General features: G+C 39.2%; 1 protein-coding gene across 2 annotated transcripts in view; it reads left to right on the top strand.

The window, feature by feature from the left end:
* TTC29 (tetratricopeptide repeat domain 29) overlaps positions 1 to 18,745 on the top strand; it is a 117,704-nt gene extending 98,959 nt beyond the window's left edge. The window contains exons 9-10 of one of the 2 annotated variants that reach the window (XM_032110315.1): positions 16,614 to 16,686; positions 17,067 to 18,745. In XM_032110315.1, the coding sequence (XP_031966206.1) occupies positions 16,614 to 16,651 (38 nt within the window). In that variant the 3' untranslated portion in view covers positions 16,652 to 16,686; positions 17,067 to 18,745. The remainder of the gene's footprint in view (positions 1 to 16,613; positions 16,687 to 17,066) is intronic. The other variant, XM_032110314.1, reaches the window with a different exon arrangement.
* The last annotated feature ends 6,416 nt before the right edge of the window (positions 18,746 to 25,161 follow it).

Genomic DNA, 25,161 nt, shown 5'->3' with positions numbered 1-25,161 from the left:
GATCTACGGGTGTGGCAGTAATGTTTAATCCCACAGCATGCTCTGGGATCACCTGTGCCTCTCGCATCAATCAACTGAGTGTAATGTTCTGTTTACAAAGAACTGAGATTGTGTATCACATTGTGTTCCTGCCTCTGTGTCTGGCAGATACTCTGTGTTGCTGGCATATTCTTCAGGCTGGGTGATGTGTTTTGATGACCCTCTTTTCATACATTTATGCAGGTTTCTAGTCTAGCCCACTTTTTTTTTTTCAATGTAAATGATAGATGTATTATAAACATTTTATCCAATAACTGTTTAGCATTTTCATTCAAACACAAGTTTCAGTAAATTGAGTCTGTTCAATATGACAAAGAATAGCAGAGGAAGAAGGGGTTTTGGGGGTTTTTTTTGCCATATTACAACCCAAATCCTAAAGTTATAATTTTTCTAAGCAGAGAAAACGTGAAGTCTGTACCTACCTAAGTCCTTCCCACCTCGGCAACAAACACATAGGAATTGGGCTGATCCCCTATCAGTGGGGAGTCAAGGCAGTTCCTGAGTTACTTGAAAAAACCTCAAGACATGTTAGCAAAGTATGTAAAAATGGTAACAACCATAGCTAATAGTGTAGATAAAAATAATTCCATGTGTATACAAAAGTAGTATCACCAGTTTTTAAAAAATGTGTCTTGCATTGCATTTTAAACTACCTTAAAAATTCTGTTTTTCTGGGCACAGTATAGAAGTATACAGCTGGTCATGGAAAAAAAAATGCAGACTTGTTGTTCAACACGTACAACACTGCCCTTTGATATCTTTTTTTGGACTTTGTAATAATGCTGTAACTACCGCTGTTCACAAATATTTTATTTATAAAAACTGTCCTCCCACAGGGTGGCTGCAGATGATCTGCAAGCTGAAGACCAGCCTGCAAACTCCTCTTGCTCTAGGAAATGGTGCTCCTGTTTGTAAATATCAGTGCTTGCCTTGGGATTTTTAATAACCACTAGTGTGCTCCCAATTTCAGTATATGGAGCACAAGATCCAGCTCTTGGCTGAAGTGTGGAGGTGACAGTTTAGCATCCACTCCTTCCATGGCACTGCTGATGTATTCTATTGTTGTTAAAAACCATAGAAAAACAGTCTGAATGCCTTTACATTAGTACCACAGGCAGAATTGATGTTATTCTTGTGAGAAAAAATAGTCATTTGGTATCTTGGAGGGATCAGCACTCACAAACCATCATTTGTTAGCAGCTTTTGGATGAAAGTCAAGCAGGTGTTAATGTTCAGAAAATGTCAAGTTTAATAGAATGAGTTTTAGTCACCAAAAAGATGAAATTGAGAGAGTGATGAAAACCCCTGGTAGTATTTAGCAGAGGTCATTTAAGTCTTGTTTCCTACATGGAAAACATTGGAAGAGTTTCTCTGTAGGCTTTTTATGCTAACTCTTCTCTAATCTCCATGATTAGAGATCCTACTTTTCTAATACTAGCATGATATATGGAAAAAAGACTGTAAAAGACAAAGGCCTGTTTAGCCTGGTGTCTGTCCAGCAGTGGCTAATAGATTAGGGGAAAATAAGAACAGGATGTTTGGAAGTAAGACTTCTGCTGGTATTCTCTCCATATCTTCAGCAACCTGCAAGTCAGTGACTTCCTGAACAAGTCGGATCTAGATCCCATTATATTTAATAGGTTTTCCTGTATTTGTCCATGAACTTCTCCAGGGCATTTCTGTTACATAACTGGCAGCCAACGCACCTCATTGAATTTGGCAGCTAAAATGCAGCTTCCTGATCTGACGTTAGCCCATTGTTTTGCAGCTTCAGTTGCTGCCTCTCAGCTTTTGCTCTGTAAGAAAGTAAGTTATCATTTCTCACTCTTTTTTTCTTCATGGCACTCATGAAAATAGATATATCTCTTTATATCCTGCTATCAGTCATCTTTCTATCAAGCTGAAGCTTCCAGTCTCCCTGTGCATGAAAGACATTTTCCATTAGTGCATTAATTTGCATTTATCAACATTGAATTTTATCTGATGCTTTATTGCCCAGTCACAAACTCTTTTTGAAGTTCTTTAAAGTTTTGATTTTGATTACCCTGTGTCATTTTTTTGTCAGCAGTAGGTTCTGTCACGTTGCTGTTCACTAACATTTTGAGTTGTTTGGGATTTTTTAAATGTTTACTGTACAAATTCTGCCTTAGATCCCTGTTGCATTCACTACTGATGTTTCTTCATAATGAAAATGAATCCATCCATTCTTATCTTTATTTTCTACCTTTAACTAGTTGTTGATCCAGAGAAGGTATCTGAAGCATTCTGGGAATCTAATCAGCCAGGTAATAGTCATCCAGATCTCTTATATTCCTCAAAAGAAAATAACCTCATGAGACCTCTACAAAAGCTATTTTGATTTCTTCTCCTCATTATAACATTTTAATTTACTTATCTATCATTATATCCTTTGTTAGAGTTGTAGCTAATTTGCCTGGTATGCAAGTCAGGTTTTTACTGGTCTCTCCTCCCATGACACATTCTTGGTTTTAATTAATGTCTTGTTTAGCGCTCCATGTTACTCTTGTACTGAGGCTGATTCAAGCAATAGCTTTGTACATGTCCTTTAAACCTCTTGAGCAAGTACAACTTTCTTGCCTGATTGATTTCTCAGTTTGTTCTAATCCTACTCTAACAGTGTTTCCATTTGGGACTCTTCCTCTCTTATCTAGGAAATAAAAATGCTGATGTAGAACTCTGCTGGAGGTCTTCCTTCGTGACCACCATCCCAAGAATACATTTCGCCTTTCTGCTGTTATGTTTTAGTCACTGAGCTCTCGTTCAACTTTTGTGTGTGTGTGTTTGTTTTTCTGGGAAAGAAAAAAGAAAAATAAATATGTAATTATGCTTTTTCCCACTATTTCATTCTTAGGGACACAAATAGAAATAGGAAAATGATGCAATCTGTGGAGATGTGATACCTGAGATCGGTGCTCTGTTATTTTTGTGTGGTCATCATAAAATAAAGCACTGGGTTAACTTGTACTTTTATGCCCATACCCTGAAAACTTCCAGCTTTCGTACTTTAGAAAATTCTGCCTGATATCTTGGCACCATGAAAGTTCACATTAGGGTTCACTTTAAAGCCAGGGAGTGATCAGCTGTTCATAGCTGCAGTGAGGGTGTGCAGCTGATGTTCCTGGGGTGTAGCAGAGAGCAGCTTCCTGTGTCAGTGGCAAGTGAGCAGGATACAGAGTGATTGCAAAACAGCTACATCCTCCTGGGCTATCCAGGGGAAATTCTTACAGGCGTGTCAACCTACAGAGGCCCTGGTTCTACTTTTAATTGAGAGCTATATAATAGAGACACCTGTACCTTCCTTGTTGCATGTTGAAAAGTTCAGGAGAAGCGTCCCCAGTAATCAGTGTCAGAATACAACATGTTGTGGTTACTAAACTTTTAGTCTCTTACTGGTTTTCCTTGTATTGCCTTATTCGTTTGAAGAAATAAAAATTACATTGCTGTATTGTTCATGACCATTTCCACTTCTTTTCCCTTCATCCTTCTTTTCACATTTTTGCTGCCTTCAGGGTTTTCTTTCATCTTTTCCCTGCAATGCTTTCCTGATAGGGACTTCACTCCTTTTTCTCTCCTCACAGCACTGGTTAAATGATCAGAGATGAAGTTTGATTTGATAGCGAAGTACCATTATTTGAATTTAGAGATAACATCCTAATTGAAATGGGAATGGAAAAAGAGGCTTATTCAAGGAGTATTGCTTTATCTTGTCTGCAGTTAGGCAAATACCACTGCATTAGATTGATGCCTTTTCCTGGTCTTAAAATCAAGAGTCAAACATGGTTAGAAGGAAAAAATGGATTTTACCTTTGTGTTTATTTGAAGGATCCTTAGGTGCACACGTCCAGGTCGAATGCACCCCAATGCACCCCGCAATGCACACCCCCAAAAGATCAGGTATAACATTATAGGTTTTACTAATTAGCGTATCTATCAAAGATTCCCCAATGAGAGGCTCGAGTGAGCGCCCCTCTCCCCAAGGAACCTTCCCCTGAATGGTTCTATCTTGGTTTAAAAAAACGTGTTCTGGAGGGGACCTTGGGGTCTGGGGCATTTTGATCCCTAGCTACGAAACTTCTAAAATGTTCAGTCTCCTAGCTTGACAAACAAGTCCAAGAATGTAGGCAAAAAGCACTAAGAATACAGAAGTTGTAAAAGGGTATAAAAGGGGTATAAGAGAAAAGGCAAAAAAACATCAAGATATTGGAAGAACATTCAAACCTCTTTGGGGAAACAAATGGAGGGAATAGTTCAGTGAAAGTGTCCTGGAAGGCTTCGGGTACTTGAGAGAGAGACAGAAATAGTTTGGAATGCATAAATGTGGTGAAACAGTAGAAAGTATCAGCACTCAAAGAAGAAAAGAGTTGTATCTTCTGAAAGTTCTACCTGGTAGCCCAAAAAGTAGGGGCAGGGACTTGAAAGAAACAAAAAAAAAAATCAGTTTGTGATCCTTTGTGGCCCATTTTTGCCTGGTCTTCAGTTTGTAAAGGAGTCCTGAAAGGTTCTAGTCTTGCTGGCTTTTTTTGGAAATTTCAGAAGGTGCAATGTGTGCTTTGTGGTAGGTTGTGTGAGCTTTTCAAATTTATCTTCAAAGCTGGCATATTACATTTTTTGCCAGGTCATATTTTCTTACCAAGTGTATGATGTGTGCTTGAATTAAGATGTTGTGATTTATTTAATGTCTGCAAAAAAAAATTATGAAAATTTCACGTCCTTTTTTCAACAGCTTAACTTTTAATCCTTTATTTCACAGTGTCTTAAGACTGCTGTTTTTTCTATTTACTTTCTGCATATAGTGAAGAACTACATTTATAAAAAAAACAGTACATAAAAGTACATAGGTAAAATTGTAACCTTTGATTGACATTATACTCCCTGTGGTTAATAAAGTGACTTGGGAAGTTTTACAAAGTCAGGATTCAGTCCAGACCTGAACCAGTAGTTTGGCTTATATTGGGTTGTTTGTTTACGCTTACTTTTGGGGAATTAGGTATCTCCTGAGCAAACATAATATATACAAAATCATTATTTAGCATTGTCTTACTAAATTTAGTTGTCCATTAACAGATCCAGAACTCTTCAAAATAAATCTCTCATTTTTTAATTTAAACTTCTCTACTAAAACTACTTTTAAGATTCCAGGAGCTGTTGCCTTTATTTAATTGTAAATCATTTATGTGTGAGATTAAACGTCAGATGAAGTTATAACAAAAATACTTTGTTTTGTTAAAGCATGACCTGAAAGCTCATGGGGAACTGAGTTGTAACCGTTTCTATCTGTGACATGCTTTTTCCATAAAATCAGAAAACAAATTTCATACTGAACTTGCCTTTTTTACATAACTGTTAATTGTGAAGTTACTTTGCCATTACAAATAATAATTTGAATGTAAATACATAAAGGAAATGTGTATTTGAGATGTCTATACTTTTGATATTGGTGAATTTAGCAATCTCTAAACTAACAATGTCCTAGAAGACAGAGTGATTCCTCTTTCTGAATGCCATCTTATACCAACTCTTGAAAGAAAAGTACAAATGATGGATACAAGATGGAGATCTTTAGTGTCAGCAGAAAAGTAGAAGAGAATATTCCTTTTTTTTGAAGTGGTATTGCTTATCTCCTCTGTACTCAGGAAGGAGTAAAACCATACAGAAGTAAAAACTCTTCATAATGGTCTGATTAGTTTGCATATGAATAAAGTGCAAAAATTAGTATTAGAAAATTAATCTGAAAGTTATTTTATTTGCATATTAATCAATTATATTAACAAATAACACTACTGTTAAACAAATACATAGTTTGAAGTTGTTACCCACATGTAGAAAGCACAGAAACACTGATTTGTTGTCTCTTCTTTGAAGGAAACAAACTTGCATCTAGGTTTAAAATGTTGAATTTAATTACTATTAAAATTGAAGTCAGTGACTAGAAAGGGCATCTACTGCAAATGGGCACTGCAGCTTACCCTAAAGGAAGAAATATTGGGCCAATGAAAGCAACCTATAGAGAATGTGAAATAACAGCCATGTGCTGGCATATTAGGAATGTCTCTTCATAGATGTGCAAGTTTTATTTCACATTGTCCTCACCCTTCTCAATAAGAATGACTGATAGCTTCACTTTGTGATTTCCCAGCTTTTAAGAGTCTATTTTTATTTATTTTTTATGACCAACCTCGCACTTGTTAAATGTAATTTTTGCTTTATGTAACATAGAAAAAAGCACATCTGCAGTATACTGTCCCATGAATTAACAAGAATGACTGGACATAAGACAAGAAATCCTTTAAAAACATATGTTCACATTAAATATCTGGGCTAGTTCAGTAAAGGAGGTCTTATGGGGTCATTTTTGATGCAGTGCAAGTAAACCATTTCTGCTCTTCTGAAATAGTTTCTTTCAGGTTTATATTGAGCTTGTATAACGGCACATTACATAAATAAAGGCTTAGTTTGTACATTAGTCTTTTACATCTTGGATTCTTACTAAATCCTTGTTTTTACTAACTTGATGCTTAAGAGATATTGATTTCAGCTACGCATGCCTGTGGTGTTTATTTTGATATGTCTGGGATTAAAAACAAAATTAACACGCATAATCAGTTTTCTTAGAATTAAAAAGGGTGCTTTGGTACCATTGGTTACATTCCTCTGAACAAAAAGGAGAACAGAAGGGATGTGATAAAAAAGGGATCGATTTATTCAATCACTGGGTATAAAAACATTAGCCCTGGGAAAGACCCTTCCTCTAAGAGCTTTAGCTGCCCAGTCTCGCTTGTGTGGCACAAAATAATTTGCATTTTTAGAGAAAATTCATGTCTTCTGTGAGCTCTAGTGAAACATGAATAAATTGCTTTCTTTTCCTCTTTTTCTGATTTTATAAAGCTGAATCCATTAGAGGCTGAGTCAAACTGTAATGAAAGAAAGGCAACAACTGAGATGATGGAAACCCTGGATTAGATTTCTTAGTAGTCCAAGCCCAGCTGTCATGGCCTACGTGTCAAGTTAGTGCTCTTTGGGGAGGCCTGGCAGTACATGTGAATATTTTTTTTAACTGCTGTGTTACAATAGGTCTCTAAAGCGGCTAGGAATTAAACAGAGATGCAGAGATTAAGAATTAAATAGAGCCACAGCCAGCAGTTCACCAGGGAGACTTGCAGTGGGGCAAGTAAACCTTCCCAGGGCTTTTACCCACTGCCATGCCTGGCAGGCTTGCCTGTGACCTGGGGACTCTGAAACCTCCAAGCAGGGGTGTCTTATTCTAATATATAGCAAGGACTTTTGTCTATTAGACCTTGTGAGCTTTGCTATGAGGTAGGGCTGTGATTTGATCAGAACATGCAGATGCCAGCATGGATTTTAAGCCACTGTTTCTGTTTTTCTTGGGAAGACCTTCTTTCCTGTCAAAGCACCAAACATTTGTCTGAGTACAGACTGGTGTTAAATTATCAAATTACTGTTGTCCAGAGTCTTCTACCTAGTGCTTGGAATTTATCCAGTTTCCAAAGAGACTCTCACATCCTCCCATGAAAGGGCATGGCACAGTCAAGGGGTCTCCCAGTCTGTAGTAGATTCAGACACTTGAAATCATCTCAAGTTCACCACTCACTTTGTGAATTTGGGGAAATTGTGATATTTTCAAACCTAAGATAATGTGATAACAGATTTCCTCGACTGTGGGAACAGTTTATAACAAAAAAAATCTGCCAGAATCTCTATCAGACTTGTGCCCTGGGGAAAAATTCCTTCCTTATTTCTCAGCTGGCAGCTTTGCATGATTTATCTCATCTTAAGAAAGCATTTCAAACCAGCAGCAGCTGGTGTCTGCCTGCACTTCCGCTGGTACCTTTGTGAGGGACAGAACTGAGCAGCAACACCTAATTTAACCCTGTTTCCTTTTCTCCCCTTGCATTGTGGTCATGGAAAAGGTCCAAAAGTAACCAGGTCATCCATTCCTTGGATGCTCTGTTCCTTTGCATCTATAAGTCCATGCTTCCCCTCAGCCCCATTAAGTGTCTGGACACTGGGAGTACCTGCTGGTGCCTCTCATCACTGTGATTGAGGAGTGGGTGACATCTTTTACTTCATGAAGACATTTGCTTGCCTGGTGTATGCTTCTAATCTCTGCTGTTCCTAGAGCAAAACAATGGTATAATTCAAAGTGAATTTAAAATTTCTGAAGTCAATTTTTTTCTAAAAAGATCTGTTTTGAAGCAATTTGGCAAAGCTGACATAACCATGCTAACTTCAGTGAAGCTGCATTGGCTGCATCACTTGAGAATTGGGCCCAGACTAGCCAGAGCATTTATTTTTAAATTCTAGCTTCTGCTGGCTTTTTCTTAAGTCTCTGTAGTTCTATAACTTTCTAAAGTAGCTCGCAAGTCTTGTGCTACTGCTAATAAAACAGAAAATCCATTTCCATTTTCAGTGTAATCTTTTTTTCATGCGAATCTATTTCTCATCAAAAGAAGTGAGTGACTGGTGTGAAAGCTGGAGCTCTCTACTTATCTGTAAAGACAAGTAGTGGCCTTTCAAGTTGTCACACGTTGTCTGGAAGAACATGGCCATAAATTCAAAAACTGGGAGGGAGAAACTAAATGCCCTGTGTTGCTGTGACCAGCAAAAGTATTGTTCCCAATGCCTGGTGAGGAGAATTAGGTCTGATCTCTGATTCTATGATCTCGATCTGTTGGTAAAATCAGCAAGGAAAGCTGAGACAAAGAAGATTCTCCAACGTGCCCATGGGAGCACACCCATGTCGCCACATGTGAATGCAAGGACCCTGCATAAACCAGGACCTTTATTTCCAGCAGCTGTTTTTTGTTGGTTATTTTTAAAAGATAAGTTGGAGCACTTTGCATCAATCTTAGAGGGGAACAATATTCTCCCCAGACAAGCTCAGTCACAAAAAAATTGATACTTCCATAAAGGATTCCATAACTTCTTTTTGAAGAACATAATCTTCCAGACACTTCCTACATCTCGTTAGCCACAGAGGATGCAGTCATGCCTAAGGTGCCTTAGAAAATGTAAAGGTCAAGTCAGATAAGGAGAAAAAAAAAATCTCCCTGGCATTCCTTTTTTTTTTTTTTTTTTTGAAGCAGATGCATTGCTGGATTTTCTCTGCTTCTCTGGCTTCCGCTTCTGTGCCCAGATGATACCTTTGGCTAAGCTCTCGGAAGACAGTTTCCCAGGCAAAAAAGACTGCATTATAGAGACCTCAGATGACAAACAGTTTGCAAGCCACGAGGCAGAGTAGTCACTGGAAATGCTGAAAGTCTCAGCCATGAAGAAGTGCTCTTATATATGCAATTATAGAAGAGTAGGTAAACCTTTAGAGGCCAGAAAACAGCAGAGCCAAACCAGAACATAAAGAATGAGATCTGCAGAACAAGAAACTCTCAACAAAATTACACAGGACACTCATGTCAAAATACAGAGATAAAGCAAAAAGAACTAAAATCAGAGATGCTTTTAGTCAGATCAGGCTGATACTGTATTTGAACCTCAGCATGATGATGGCATACAGTTAAGCAAGAGGACGTGTTTAAGTAACCTGTGCTTCCCAGCTTTCCCTCCCCTGGGACACCTTTGAGGAAGCTGAATTTCAGAGAAAGGGGTGCTAAGCACTCTGTGACAGTCAGATCCTTTGAAGACACATCAAGCTGCATATTCAGAAATAAATATTACACACTGCCAGTGATTTAATACTGAGCTCCTCTGCTCAGTGGCATGTTTTGCTCAATGGGTAGAAGATGGTGTTCACAAAAGGGAGATATGAACTGTCCTGCTATGCTGTCTTGCATGTTTTAATTGTGCCTTTATACCAAGCACTGAACAGAAAAAATGCACTACATCTGTATGAGTAAAGGATAAGGGACGAGGGTTTATGTGTATAGAAGAAGGTTGCACAGTAAACACACGGAGTAGATTCCCCAGCAGAGTATTTAAATTTACAGCACAAGGACTGTAGTGAATTGGGGGAAGACAGCAATAATTTTTCAATGTAGTGGCTTTGGTATGAATTGCTGTCGGAATCATCACTATGCCTGAAATCTGTGTTTTCACAGCTACTGTACTGTCATTAGGTACTGAGCACCCAGTATACCTGGCTTTGCTTTGTTTTAAAGTGAAGTAGCCATAATAATTCTGCACACAAATTAGGAACAGATATGCTGCTTCTGTTATGATTAGTATGTTGTCGGAAACATCAGCCCACTTACTGCTTCTTTGCCCTTTGCAATGAGAGTAGACTTCTTTCATAACTCCAAAGATGTGTGTTAAAACTTCGATGCATACATCGAGACAGACATTTCTGTAAAAGTCTATAGGAATATCTCTACTGTGAGCAAGGTAAGAGTTTCCTTTCATATGGATTTCTGAGTAGATCTTGGGCTCAATCTTTAGTGATGGCTCTTGGCAGATATAGAGGTAATAGAAGTGTTTTTATACTCCTTGCATGTTCTCTGCTCACCAGCTTCTCAGGGTAACCAAGGGCATGTTTGGCTTCTACCACAAGAACAAGCAGCCACCCTTTGCTCAGAAGTTTGCTTTCTCAGCAGGTCCCTCCAGCAATTAGGTTCCAGGTGTGATCTTCATTCTGCACCTGGAGGGGAGCAGAAAGAAAAGAAACCCCTCTCTAGGTCATGTGGGAACTCTACTTTGCATTGTGGAAACTTTGATTAACCAGCTGGGCAGATGCTCACCTGCTTTGCATTGCTGGAAATCTTTGCCTTTGAGAATGTTTCAAGGCACTGAATGGCAAATACTCCGAGTAGAGCTAGAGACAAGATGCTGTATTGAAATTTTAAGCTAATAGTTTGGATTTAATGTAGAATTTGTTGACAGTAAAGGTAAAACTATGAGCTAAAAACTGGCAGTTCTTTTGTTTAGGTTTCTTCATGCTTGAAGTGATCTTCTTGATGATTATTTTCCAAAGCTGATTTTTCTGTGTCACCAATATTTGCGTAGAATTTTTGGGATCTCTAACTTCCAGACACACAAAAGACACAGTGTCATATTTTGGCCTTGAGAAAAATCCCTGCTTTTCTCTCTACAGTCAACAATTTGACCTGATAGAGCTGTTATTTGATATAATTGATATTCAACAAATGGTTTGTGCAAAAGATGTCACAGATGAGTGTATAACAATGCACAGAACTGAAAAATGTAAGATCAAGAGAGATCTCCATTGTCGTACAAATGTCTGGAACATGCCCAAACTATGTAAGAGGGGAAGATTAATTTGTCTGAGAACTGTTGAATATGAATAAGTAAACAATGCAAGTTATTAGTCAGGGAAAAATTCGGATTCCCATTAGGGTTTCTCACCCAAACCAGAAAAACCTTGCACTTTCCTTATAGTGCAATAGCCTGAGTAGGCTCTTGAAAAGCTTATGAAATAAATTCTGCTTCTCATTCATAAACTTACCCATCTGTGAAGCCTTTATTCAGAGAAACCTACGTGCTCAAGTGCTTGCTGTAGTTCATTAAAGGCTCCCATTTGTACTCATAAAGACTCATTCATTGCCCTGAATAATATATATGGTGTACGGAAAGAGAACCAACTCTTGCTTTTACGATCTAAATTAAACAACTTTGTCTGATAAAAGAAGCACTGTCTCACTTCCAACTAGGCCATAAGCCCTAAGGGTCTTGTAAGTGTGTGTTTATTATTTATTTATTTTTGCCAAATAGTCCTTCAAGGATCTGAAAGCTGAGAGAGCCAAGCTGCCTAAATTGTTCCTCTTTCTCTGCCTGCTTAGAAAGACAGAGGCAAGCACGGGCACAACTGTACTGAAGCAAATACTCATCCATAAACTTATTCTAAAATGCAATTGGATGATCTTCTGTCTTTTTCTCGGTCCCACCTTCTAACCTTCCTAATCTTGGGAGTCCGTCTCTATTATGTGTGGCTTTTACAAATGCCCATGATTAATAACTGCTGTGCTTCATTAGCCTGTGTTGTTGGTATTGTTTCCCCAATGGGAGCATTTGCTATCTAGGGATAGTCCATGATTACTCTGCCTCCTGGAACAGTCAGATGCTTTCAATCTAATGCACTGTCCATGTTTTAGCATAAAATAATATTATGGCATCCACATAATGGAACCGTCTGAAGATCCATTTTATTAAGCACTGGAAGAAAATGCGTGTGTGTTTGCATGTGCAATGGAAGCATAATCAGCAAACCTATTTCACCAGAAATGTCATTTCCATGAGGGTTTCATGTAAAGACACAGCTATTTTGGGGTGTAGTTCTTTGGCGGTGAGCATGAAAAAATACTCCATAGCCAATATCTTACCTGGTGCAATTAACTTACTCAAATTACATACAGACTATTCGAAGAAGGAAAAATAGGAAACAGGGGTAGGTTTATTGTACTTATTCCATTTTGTGGGTATTTATTTTAAATGCAATCTACCTTGAAGTACAGAGCTGTACTGCTCTTAAAAGATTACTGCTTCAAGTTACTCCACATACCTTAACATAGCATAGACCCTTTTTACATTATACGATCAACTTTTTGACAGTGCAGGGCCAGCACAGCTAATGGAATAATAGCCTGCAGGGTCCAGCTAAATGATATACGAATATAATCAACCTTTGTGATGACTATTCAAAAGTAATCCCTTTAGCTTTCAACTGCAACTTATATTTCAACCAGGCAAAGCCATATGAAGAAAATCTCTGCAGACTCCACTGATACAATATGGCCTTCATATCCCCACAGTGTGTTTGCTGCTCACAGTGAGTTTTAAATTTAAGGTAATGGCTACTGTATATTCATGTGAGCATAGAACAATACCTTTGATTTGTTGGAGAAATGTTACATTAGCTACCAAGGGCCCTATTCAGTAAACTTTGACACAACCCTTATATATGGTTTACTGCTTATTCTAAATGGAATATGCCTGATGAAAATGCTTTGCATGCCCAAATTGTACAAATTCGTTAATCTTTATATTCATAAAACCTCCATGTACAACTACCTCCATTCCAAGTGAACCAAGTCAGAATACATGGTTAAACAGGTAGGCCCAACTTGCTTTTAGAAAGGCATTACATCCATTTTCATTTATCAAGACAGAAAAATACATGGGAAGATCATCTACAAGTGTGGGATGAACATGTTGTTGGAAGTCATATTATTTTCTGCTCTGTCTCTATTCCTACACCATTGCATCATTCTTCAGGTTATATAACTCAAAACAGCGGCATGACCTTTAAAAATGCAAGTAATTTTTAAATTACAATAATGGATTATATCTCATCAGCTGCGTTACACCAACATGATAATATGTCGAGATAGTGTCACTTTCTCTCCCTTTTGTGACAAAAAATGCAGTATTGGCTAATGGTGAATCTGAATATGTGAAGTTAATTCTGTTAAAGTAAAATAGATGTAATGAAAATGCTACTACTTTTGTAGTTCAGAGAGTTCAGTCTCATTAGCAGGAGTTGCAAATGGGGTCTTGTTTGTGTACCTGCACCTGAATCCATGTGAGAACATAACAGCATGTTTCCATCTCTTGTTTGAGGTAATGTGTTGTAGGATGCTGCTTAAGGAGGTGAGCTATAGTGGAGGAGTAGGAGAGGCTATGGACTTTTCCCCTATTTGTTTGCCATGGCACTTCTTGAGCCCACAGAAAACTACTGCATCCTCAGCATCCTGCAGCAGGGAGTTCCAGTGATGAGGTGGCAGGGCACAAGCAAGACCTTTCTTTGTATCCAAGCCCACCACCTCCTACTTCCAGTAGACTCTACCTCATTCTTTTATTGGAAAACACATTGAAAAATGGTTTCTGGGTTCCTGTGGGCTACTCTCATTCTTACTTTTGTCATCTCCTCAAAATATTTTCTTTTTTTTTTTTCGAAGCAGTTTCAGCTGCCCGAAACAATAATGACTTATGACTTCATCACTTCATGGAGCTTTCAGTGGAATTCTTGTTTAATAAAGTCCAGCAGTCTTTGAATAATGCAGACCTTGGATTTGAATGCTTTCCCATCACATGGGCATGCAGTCTCAGGAATACAGTTGTGAACTGTTTCATTTTCTTTATAATCTTTTGAGAGAATGGTGCCTAAAATTCCTGTCCTCTCTAGAGTTAGTTGTAGCTTCAGTCTTTGTTGGTGTGGCCTTCTTTTTTTTTGTATGACTTTTCACTAATTATATCATGTAAAGGACTTGCAGCTCTGCATTGTTTTCTCCCAGAGACATCATGAAATAATGAGATTTTTAGAAGTGTAGTGTTGTGTAGATAGACACACAGAAACAAAAGGAAGAGAGATGCCTATTCTAGCTGCACTGAAAATCCAATCAGGCAATTCTAATTATATTTTATCAACAGTAATGATAATCTGTCAGGAACATCCTATTATGATTAATTATATTTACATTCTATTAATACATATTAATGTTATATCCACATTTTGCACAATAAGATGGAAGGAGAATGCTTGATGGTGTGATCTGTGTTGGTATATATGTATTATCATTATGAATATGAGATGCTTTTATTGTTTCTAAATAGCAGAGGCCAAACAAATGCCAAGAAAACATTTATGGCTCAGTATTCCATCAGTTATCCTTGATATGCTTAATATGTGCTGGGAGGGCAGAACTGTTAATCAGCCAATAATAGCTTGGTGTCCAAGTGTGAAGGCAAAAGGCCAAAAGGTGCACGAGAAAAGCAATTTCTGCTGTAACTCCCCATCTGTCATGTGCACATCGCCACCGTCTCTTGCACGTATCAGTGTCTGTAGCTGTCAGAGACACGCTTTTCTTCGTGTTTCCCAGGAAATACAGATGTTGCTGTACTCAGACACATTTTGGGCTTGAATCACCTGCTTTGCACCACTTTTCCACCAAAGTGCAGCCTCTGGAAAGAGCAACAACACTGCGCTGGTGTAAAACTGGGGTGGGACAGCATAGTTCCGACCCCTATAAACACTTCTGGACTGCCTGGGGCTCTGGGCTGCTTCCTACTGGTTGAGTTCCTAAACCAGACCAAATGTGCAGGTTTTATTAGATTTTTTTCATTTAGACATGGTCTGCTAGGAAAGGAATTCCGATTTATTTACTTTAGGCCTGGTTTCAGGACATGTCACCTGGAATAACTACACTGTTAAATACAGAGTAAACGACTAACATGTACAGTGCCCTCATACAAAATGGGACTTCATATGAGAATGCTAATTCTCTGATATTCTTCACAGATTTACTTATCCTGTTCTTGCTTGCATACAACTGTGGATAAAATCCTAGTTAGCAACTATACTTAATAAAAGTCTATGAAATGACAAAACATAAATTTTGTTGAGTCTTAAGTAGTCCAGTAGTTTTAATCTGTTCCAAACATTGCACCAGCAGATACACTGCCTTAAACATTATTTTTCATCCCCACCAGAACTGGATGATTTATTTTGGCCATGAATTAAACTATGATGCCATACAAGCACTGTTGGTATTGCTGTGACTGAAAGACAAAGTCCAGGTTTAGGCATCACAGTACAAAGAGGTAGTGACAAACTGAGGAGGAGGATCGAGTCAAGAAAACGTGAATTCCTTTTGAATATTGAAGAGACTGTGTTTGCTTCGCCTCCAAAAGAGAAGATTAGAGAAAGGAAAATAGTCTCTCAAGCTATAAGGAGTTATTCAATCTTCCATTGCTCTTGTGTGTCTGCAAAAGGTAGGACAAGAGAAAAATCAGTTTAATTTGCAATAAATATTTATCTTAAGTATTAGGGAAGAAACTGAGCAATAGGGCTGTGAAGCACTGAAACAGAGAGATTAGGGATGTTGTGAAACAGCCTTCATCAGAAGCCTTGGAGAATAGATGTCAGGGATGGACTAGATATATGTGCACTTCCTTCATTTGAGGAGGTGAAGCAGATCAGTAGTTCCCAAAATAAGGAACAATGCCCCAGGGATGGTGTGGTTGGAATGAGGTAGAGGGAGGTATGTTTCTGGAGAGTCCCTGGGCGCAGAGCAGAAAGTGCAGCCAGGAGGTGGGAATTTGGTGTGGAAATGGAGTGAGGAAGGAATGAGGCTGAGCCTCACAGATCACTGGAGCAAAGGAAACGTGTGGCTGTCAAGAACTGCAGAGTCAAGCCATGCCCTTCCAGCCACCTGTTCTTTGGATCACATCCCATGAGGAAGACCCCACTGAGAGGTGGCAGCCTTCTCTTGCCTCCTGCACTGCTCACTTCCTCCCCTGCACAGTGTTCCTCTTGCCCACCATCTTTCAGTGCTGTCTTGGCCATCGTCTTCTCCCAAATGCATCTCCCTTGTCGGCTCCCCAGCTGGTCCCACCCAGCTGTCCTGTTGGAGAACTGCTGTACAGGAGTGCTGCAAATGAGAGCAGAAATCCCTTTCAGTTCTGTATTTCTAGGATTATGTTTTCTGTGGCTCATCTCTGTGTTTTTTAGATTTCCTTCTCTTGTGACTTTTTACTGTATGATGTGTTTTTCAATTAAACTTTTTAGGCCTTTTAACCATTAAAAGTGTTGTAAGTCTAAAACAACAACGTACTTTTTTTTTTAATAACAGAACCTGATGAAGAAACAAGTGCCTCAAAGCCTCTGTGAGCCTCTGTCCAAGACACCAGCTCTAGATCTTCCTGGTACAGTATTTGCTCATAATCTGCAGACTTTATACCAATATGCTTATTTTTACAAATTGTCATTGCTATCAATACTTAACCTGATTCTGACAGGCAATTGCACATCATCTCTGTCTTACTATGTCTAAATAATAGTATTTTTCCTGCTCATAAATGAATGAATTCACACTTCCCTCAGTTTTTTTACACATATTCCCAGTTTTAGAATTTAATTGCCTTTGATCGTGTAATTACTTTTAATTTACAGAAATAAGCCTTTGAGACAGAAACAAATCTGCTTAATCAGATGCCAACCCCAAACATAAAACATGTAGATATCAATGTATATACATAAACTTCTGACATTTTAATATTTTTCTATTTGCTGTTTTTTATTCTAGAGGTTGCCTGCTTACTGACCGAGAAGCTGATGTATAATGAGTACAGGAAGATCCTTGAAGAGACATGCAACAAAGTAGGAATTTCAGCAAGGATTTTGTCATAAAAATTCTATTATCAAAAAAAGCATCTGTCATTGAAATAAATTTTTTAAAAAAAGAGTAGCGGAATAGAAGGTTTGTACTTTGTGCCCCTATTGCTTAATGTCTTCCAAAGTGTCAAGATCCTCCTGTTAAGATATTAAACATGAATGGGAATCCAAGATGCTCAGTGCCTTGAAAGATCAGGTTCCAAATGTGTCTGGAGAGTTTTTTTTAAATCCCAGATTATGATCCCTTTCAGAGAAACTTATACATAGAACTACCAGTGATTTTATCATGTGTGTAAAGGTTGGGGTTCACCAGTAGCTGAAATAGAATAGATCCAGCCTGGGTGACACACTATGGTGCAATTTTGATCCAATCTATAACACAGATTGGACTCAAAACATGACTAGGTTTGTTTAAAATCCATCTGGATGCAATCCAGTGCCATGTGCTGTGGGATAACCCTGCCTGAAGATGGGACCAGATGACCCCCTGTGGTCCGTCCCAACCTGACTCATTCGGTGACTCTGCGCTTACATCAGCAGGTAAACTAAAATTCTGCTTAGGTTCTTTCTGATTAATAATCTGAAGCACTGTTTTTAGACTCTGTGTAGAGAATTGTGTCCCATTTTGAGCTGATGAAACTCCTGACAATGGGTTCCCCACATGACCCACTGACACCTGTGGTCTTCACAGTCCTCAGACACCTCAGAGTCCTCAGAATCTGCTGCCACCACTGTTGGCTCAAGGCAGAGTTAGAGGACAGAAGATGGAAGTTAACACTTTGCAAAATACACATAAAAATAGGATTTGGAACCTTCAAATTGTATTTAGGAAAATTGATGATGCATAATTTCACATATTAGAAAACCCCTTCTTTTAAACTAAACAAACAAAGCTTTATCACTCCCAATAGCCAACCATTCCTTTCTTTAAATGGAGGTTTCCAGACTCAGAGTTTGTAGCGAGGTCCATTAGAACTATAATCAGGTTTTATGATGGTGTTTGAGCAAGCATTAGCTTTTGCCATAGTAATAACTCAATTCATGGTTTTCTTCAGGATTGTAGTCTGAGTATTTGGTTGACATCTGACAATAGGGTTTCTCCCTGTTAAAGAATAGTAAGAATGTATCATTAACCAGCTCTTATTAGACTATTTTTGATCCAAAATGCTGTGTACATGCAATTTAAATACAAATAGCTCAATAATTTTATTCTTTTGTTTATAGGTCTTTATTGTCTGAACACCATGCTTATTATAACAATGTTAATTTAGAAGGCTTTTGCAAGGCTGAGAAGTTGTATAGAAATATTCCCACATGCAATTATGCACACACAAAGGCAACAAATCTCTTTGCTGAGTGCTAAAAAGAGGCAAACATTTTATGGAAACCAGAAAGAGAAACAGGACTATGAATTAAATATAAACAACATCTGTATTGTTTACCCTTTAGGTTTACCCCTTATATTTTAGTAGTGTTAATATGAAATAAGAAAAACATTCTGAAACTGGCACAATTTTGCAAATAATGTCTTAAATCCTGTTTATCTACAAGCTCTTCTAATCTTTGTAAGTATAGCATGACTACTAATTTTAGATATTTGAAATTTCTTTTATCAAAATATTGTTGAAAGAAATTACGTATTTGGATTTGGCCTTTGTAGTAAAAAAAAGTACATAAAATAACATAAATGACACCAATAGTCTAGAAAAGACAATTATCAATTTGTCAAGGGCAGGTTTCTAAATTCTTAAGGGCCTTTAATCCCGTGTACATTTCTGCAGGAAGTGAACATTCTGTTCATGTGTCTCAAAAGTTATTGTGTAGTTATGTTAAATAGCATCCATGGTTTTCACTATTTTTTGCCAATCTGCACTTGTTACTACATGATAATTCTTGTTTGCTTGTGAAAAACGGTCATGAATTAATCCCCTAGAGCATTAACTCTCCCATACTTTTTAACACTTTTTCATCATACAGCTTTTAATAAAAATAAGGGGAAATTTATCATCTTATAGCAATGTAAATGTGAGTTCTGTTCTTGAAAGTCAGGAAGCTTTGGGAGCAAATTATGTTTATTGAGCTAAATATACCTGTCTCCCATACCAGTAACAATTTGTCTGATGAGTAACTCTCAGTCTGGCAGAATGCAGGCGTTGTTCTGCCCCTTGCAGACTTTTTCAGTGGGAAAATGAAGGCTCTGCTTCCCTCTTCAAATTAATGGGGCCAGGAGGTTAGGCAGGATGTTGTTCCATATGTTACTGTTTGGACAGGATCCTGGAATAAACCTCTCCGCTGTTAGAAGCAGTCAGAGCTCCACAGGTCACGGCAGCCTTGCTGTAACACCTCACAGGCTCCAGCTGAAAGCACAGTGCTCGCTGTACTTGGCTGAGGTATTGACCCAGTGCTACTGCAGAAGACAAATCACCACTCTCTGAATCACCAATGCCCTCCCAACATCACTTCCCTTTGCTGATCTCATCAGACACAGTCCTGCTTGTAAGATCTGCAGGGATCAGAGCTCACATTGGTGTAATGGAACTTCTGTCCTTTATCTCTTCACGTGAGAGGTGCTTTAATTTAAGGAGCTCCTCTTATGGAACACAATTATTCTCCACCCTGCCTCGTTCTTTATCCTTGCAATCCTTCCTCCAAGTTTTACCAGAAAGCACCTGATCTCCTGACCCTTCATTTGCAGCCAGAAAGGAGGACTCGTGAGAGATTATGAATTGCAGTTTACAAATTTTTCTGTGCGCTGAGAAATCACAGGCAGAGTTGACTTTAACAAAGTTAGAAAAGCAGGCAGATCAATTTAGCCTATAATGCCAGTTGTCCATTTCAAACAAGAGACTTGTCAAACATATTATAGCAGATGAATCTCTGGATAGTTCTGAAGTGTAATGTCTCTAAAATCTACATTTTGTGTGTGCCTAGGACATGTTAGGCTGACAACTAAGGTGGTTTTTTGGTGGGGTTTTAGTAAGTTTCACTGTGGATGTATCCAATGGTATTGACTAACAACTCGTAGCAGAGAGGAAGGTTGTATCTCAGAAAGGATTCTGTTTGTAATTATGAAAAGCATGTTTTTATTCTGAGTTAATAGGATATCTCTTGTTAATTATGATGATGTATAAGGTATTTCACCTGTGATGCCATTTAGAAAATTAATGTTTGAGTCACAGAAAGGTCATTGCTATTTTGGAAGGAATCCATTCATCTCTAAATAGGCCGTCCGAATATAGACTAAGAAATACTCTATATATAATTACTTAGAGATATGGAATAAATAAGATTGATGATAGGTATTACTAAAGATACACTTTCATTTCCTGCTAGGAAAAAGTAGATTGTAACTGGAAGAAGCAATAATATACATGTAAAAATGCAAGAAATAGGTTAAAGCCTTGAGTAGTTCTGTGAGGTTCAGCTGTTACACATGAGGTGAGAACTCCTCAGCCTTCAGCAGTGGTGTACATCAGGGACTTTGTCCTGAGATTCAGGCAGGTATTTCTGAACACGGCTCCTACAAAGAAGAGAATGAGGACTTCGTTCTTTTTCTTTTTTTAACAAACCTGTGTCTTGTTTGACAACATAACTTCATAATACCTTCATATTTGCCACACAAATGCTTGCAAGTAGATAGAATGTGTGTGTTGTCTTTGAAGATAACTCGTGTTAATGGGTATTTCCATGTGTGAGTCTTCATTTGACACAGGCCTGGAGTCTCCAGGAGCTGAGGAGAATCCCAGGGGGATTTGTTTTCAAGTGGTCCCAGCAGCTGCTCACTTTCCTGCTCAGTTCTGCAGCTTGGTCTCCTGAAGCATGGGACATGTGGCACAGAAAACCAGTGGACAACAGATTTTCAGTAGCACGTGGACGAGCCAGGGTCTGGGAACTTGAGCATCCTAAGAGGAGTGTCTCGGAGTAGCAGTAGCTCCGGCTCCCACTCAGCTCCAAACCCAGCTAGGATGGAGATCTCCGACACCAGACAGATGGATGAGAGGTAACCCTTGTCTCTGGGAGGCAGCTTTTGTGACTGGCACATCCAGCCCCTGATTTGGGACATACTTACCCATACACAGAAGTAAATCAGCTTTGACAAGCTGCTGCCTCCTGCACTGAGCTGTTCTAATCCTGACAACATTGCTTCTGGTCTTCCTGGACTGTCAGAAAACATTGTCCCATCTGGCCACAAGTTCACAGTTTACAATTGTAGTGACTTAAATCTGGACTTAACCACAGCAGTGCAAAACATCTTGAGAGAGCCCTCCTTGAAGCCTGGTGGTCACTGTTATTCTCTGCTGTTTGCTTTCATAAGTGTTGTCCGCCTCCCGGCTCCTCAGCATCATTCGGCTGAGGAAATTTCCACACAAGTACCCGGAAAAAGGTTTCCTTGGCATTGCTGGCTGCTTTTTGGGCAGACGGCTCATGCCAAGCTTGCAGTACAGATTAACCCAAAATTTATTTATGATAAGGGAAGTTCAGGATTACCTGCTTTCCATCTCCTGGTTGCTTCTCTCTCACAGCAACCCCTTTAACTTTTACATTCTAAATTGCAATGAGCTTTCATATCTGCTGAGCCCTGATACTCTCAGAGGAGCTCTGTGATATTAGAAAATTTAGATTAATTAGGGCTTTTGCTTTTACTTTGCCTCTACAAACCTTTGTTCTTGGAGGACAACATCACCAACACGTTCAGGTTCTGTTGTGCTTTTGGCAGAAACAAATAAACACCTGCTGAAGACTGCACTTCCACACACACACCAAACCACCTCGGAGCAGGTGATGTTTAATCAGTGTTCCTGGGTGGAGTCACTATGTAAGTCATGTTTACGGTTTTTTCCTCCTTCTTCCTGACTAGAAAATTCAGGATAGTGGAACCTGCCTAGAAAATTACTTTCTGAAACTATCTGTGCCACAAAACTTGGTAGTTTATAGAAAGTAAGTAAAAAAACAAGCTGTAAGGATGAGGAAAGTAAAAGACTAAAAAAACTAAACTAATATATTTGCAAGAAGTATGCTTGCCTTAGTCACCCTCTCTGTTTCTCCCACATCCCACGTCCCACTGTAGGGAGTTGGGGTATTTCCATCAGTGAGATAATGCACTTTCCCCTGAAAGCTGCTGGGTTTAATCTCACCATCAGATGCTGTGATTCATTTCTGCAGTCCCTGTTGTGCGCTTCTTAATATCAGACAAGAGCAAAATATCTTCAGGACTGTGAGACTGAAGTTAACTATTTTTTCAAAGGAAAAAGGTGCTGGAAATATATAGTGGTCTTCATCAGCTGAAAGAGTCTGTGAAACCAAACCCAGACTCACGAGCCTGTCATGGTGTTGACTAAGAGAGCCAGGAAGAGGCTTTTCTACCTCTAAAACAGAGTAAGTTTGGTTCAGTCTCGTCTCAGGTGTAGGTCAGAGCTGTGCTCAAGGAAGACAAGAGGAAGCTCTTTTACTTTTTCCTCTGGTTTCTGAACCTTTGAAGACCATTCCAGGTGTGTGCTAAAGCTCCTTCCTGTGACAGCTCTCCTGTAACGGAAGGACAGGTCAGCTCTTGACTTCTGAAGCAAAGGCTTCAATGTCTTCACAGGTATTGCAAGCTGAAGTAAAAATCTGCATGTGGCAGCCCCAAATTATGGGTCATCATACCTTTTCTTCCTGATCTCTGTACTGGGGCCTTTTGAATTTCTACCTGGAAATCATCTTCAACACCTTTGAAATGCAAGTGTTCATAACAGTGCTATGAGCTGAAAAGGTTTATTTCCTGATTTAAAGTGGTCCTGCCATCTTCAGCTGGTTTTTTGCCTCCCTGCATGATGATCACTCATCTGGGGTAAGTACTTTCTATGATCTTGTCTGGTTTGCCATGGCCAGTCCTTGGTTAGGAGCTTGATCCTCTTTTCTCACCATTTTCCACATACAGCATTGCATCATTAAAAAAAAACCCAACTCTTTTTTCAGGTAGGTGGATATTCATAGCAGAACTAAGAATCTCACTCCCCAGCAGAAAGGCTTTGAGTTGACACACAAATACTAATTACAGTAAATCTGAGATTTTTGAGCCTACTGTATCCTCTTCCCCACTTTTCCTTAGACTCATTTTTTATCTTCTTCACCTTTATTCAAAGTCTCCCCTCTGTCTCCACAATTCCAATGCTTCATAGCCTTCCTTCGTTTTATCCTTGCTGCTGAATGAAGACTTGATACAGATGAGAAGTAAAGATGAGCTCTTTCAAATTAAGCTTCACTGCAAACATCTTACCTGTCAAAATTCCATTAGAGCCGCAAGAGAAACAAAGGTACTTAAGCCTGGAATGTCACTGATCTCTGGACACCAGCCTGCTGCTAAGTGCCTTCCAAACTCTGCCATTCTGCAACTTGATTGGACATCCCACAAATTCCCCTGCAGGCCTGGTTGTGGGCTGTGCAGGTCTGTGTTTTGGAACAACCCAAACTGGCAGTGCTTTCTACCCAGGATCATCCACAACTGCCTCCCCATTAATTCCGTCTATCTGGAAGCACCCTGATGTCTCCTTAATAGGGGGTAGCATTATTTATAGCGATTTACAGGTGTGCTGCTAAAAGATGGAACTGTAAATCACCTCAAATGTTGTTCCATGATGAAGTGCCTCTACATTATTTAACAAATTGTCCCAACATGACTGAACGACACACAATGGAAAAACTTGCCACGGAAATGTAATATTGAAAGGGCCACATAAATACTGTGTATTTAGTTAAGATTTGTAATTACAATTATTATTCTTCTGGCACTTTTGTACTCCAAGAGGATTTTCAGGGGTACTTCTAACCAGGGGGTGTCAGCAGGGCAATACAATGACTTATATATGTGACGCTGTCATGCAGCTGGCTTTGCAGAGGTGTTTGGCACAAGAAATATCAGGTTGCATGTGTGCATCTTAGTTACAGCTCACTGCCTAGGGTGTAAGGTAGCAAGCAATGTTGTTTTACAGTGTATCAGGGTGATTCTGCCTCTGTAGAAAAAAGATTGAGGTGTGATGAAATGCCAGCCAAAAGTGCCTACAGGTACCTCAAAATAAAGAACTACACATGTTCTGAGATGTTGGTTTATCGTATTTGCCCGTAATCTGAGCACAGTGCTTTCCCAGATCAAGGCAAGGCTTGCAATTTTGAAGTGAGAGAAAAGGTGGAGCAACATCTTCTTCCTAGAAAGCCTGGACTGAAAATGAACTACATTCAGTGTTATATTTCTCCTGTAATTGTGGGTGGTTTTCCTCCTTCGGATGTACAGGTACCTTTATGCGATAAAAGCTTCTGATTTTTCTCTCTTCAGTCAGGGACAGTTCAAAGACTGTCATGCCTAAAACATGCACCTGGTTGAGATCTCACTGTGATCTGGCACAAAAGCCAGTGAAGCAGCCCAGCCACCTGCTGATTTCCTCTGGGCAAGCAGACTCAGCCCACAAACACCCATAGGGGCAAAGAAGGGAAAAGTGATCTGGAGGGGTGAAGGGAGAATTGGTGTCAGCACTTCCCAGGGATTCAGCTTGGAGGTACATGAGTCAGAGAGTCTTTTCTAAAGATGAGAAGTGAAGGAATTGCCCCAGCAATTCCTCCATTGCTTTTCAAGCAGTAACCTTTTTTTTTAAATTTAGCCTTTTGGGTTTTCCCAGTTAAATTTTAACATCAGTCAGGGGTCTCTTAAGGTGAAGCCCAAGACCTTCTATAACAGTTGCTGAGGATGTTTAAAATGTTTCTGCCGAAAGGAGGTTTCCCGTTTCCACGTGGGTAACAGGGCTGTTGGTGTTCACATGTGTCCATAGACAGGAGGATCCACATAATAAATGCCAGCCTCAGCCATCAGAGCTGGGGCTGCTGCTGCATTGGCAGGATGAGGATTGTTGGAACAGAAGCTGTCTGGGAGGCAGGAAAGGGTGAAGGAGGTGCCCCAGGTGCTGAAATGTCCACACAAGGAGCATCTCTTCCTCATGTAGCTCAGTCATGGATGGTACCTGGCTTCCTGGTTCCCC

Source organism: Corvus moneduloides, chromosome 5 (assembly GCF_009650955.1).
Source record: "Corvus moneduloides isolate bCorMon1 chromosome 5, bCorMon1.pri, whole genome shotgun sequence".
Classification (NCBI taxonomy): domain Eukaryota; kingdom Metazoa; phylum Chordata; class Aves; order Passeriformes; family Corvidae; genus Corvus; species Corvus moneduloides.
This window is presented reverse-complemented; position numbering and strand designations above follow the sequence as displayed.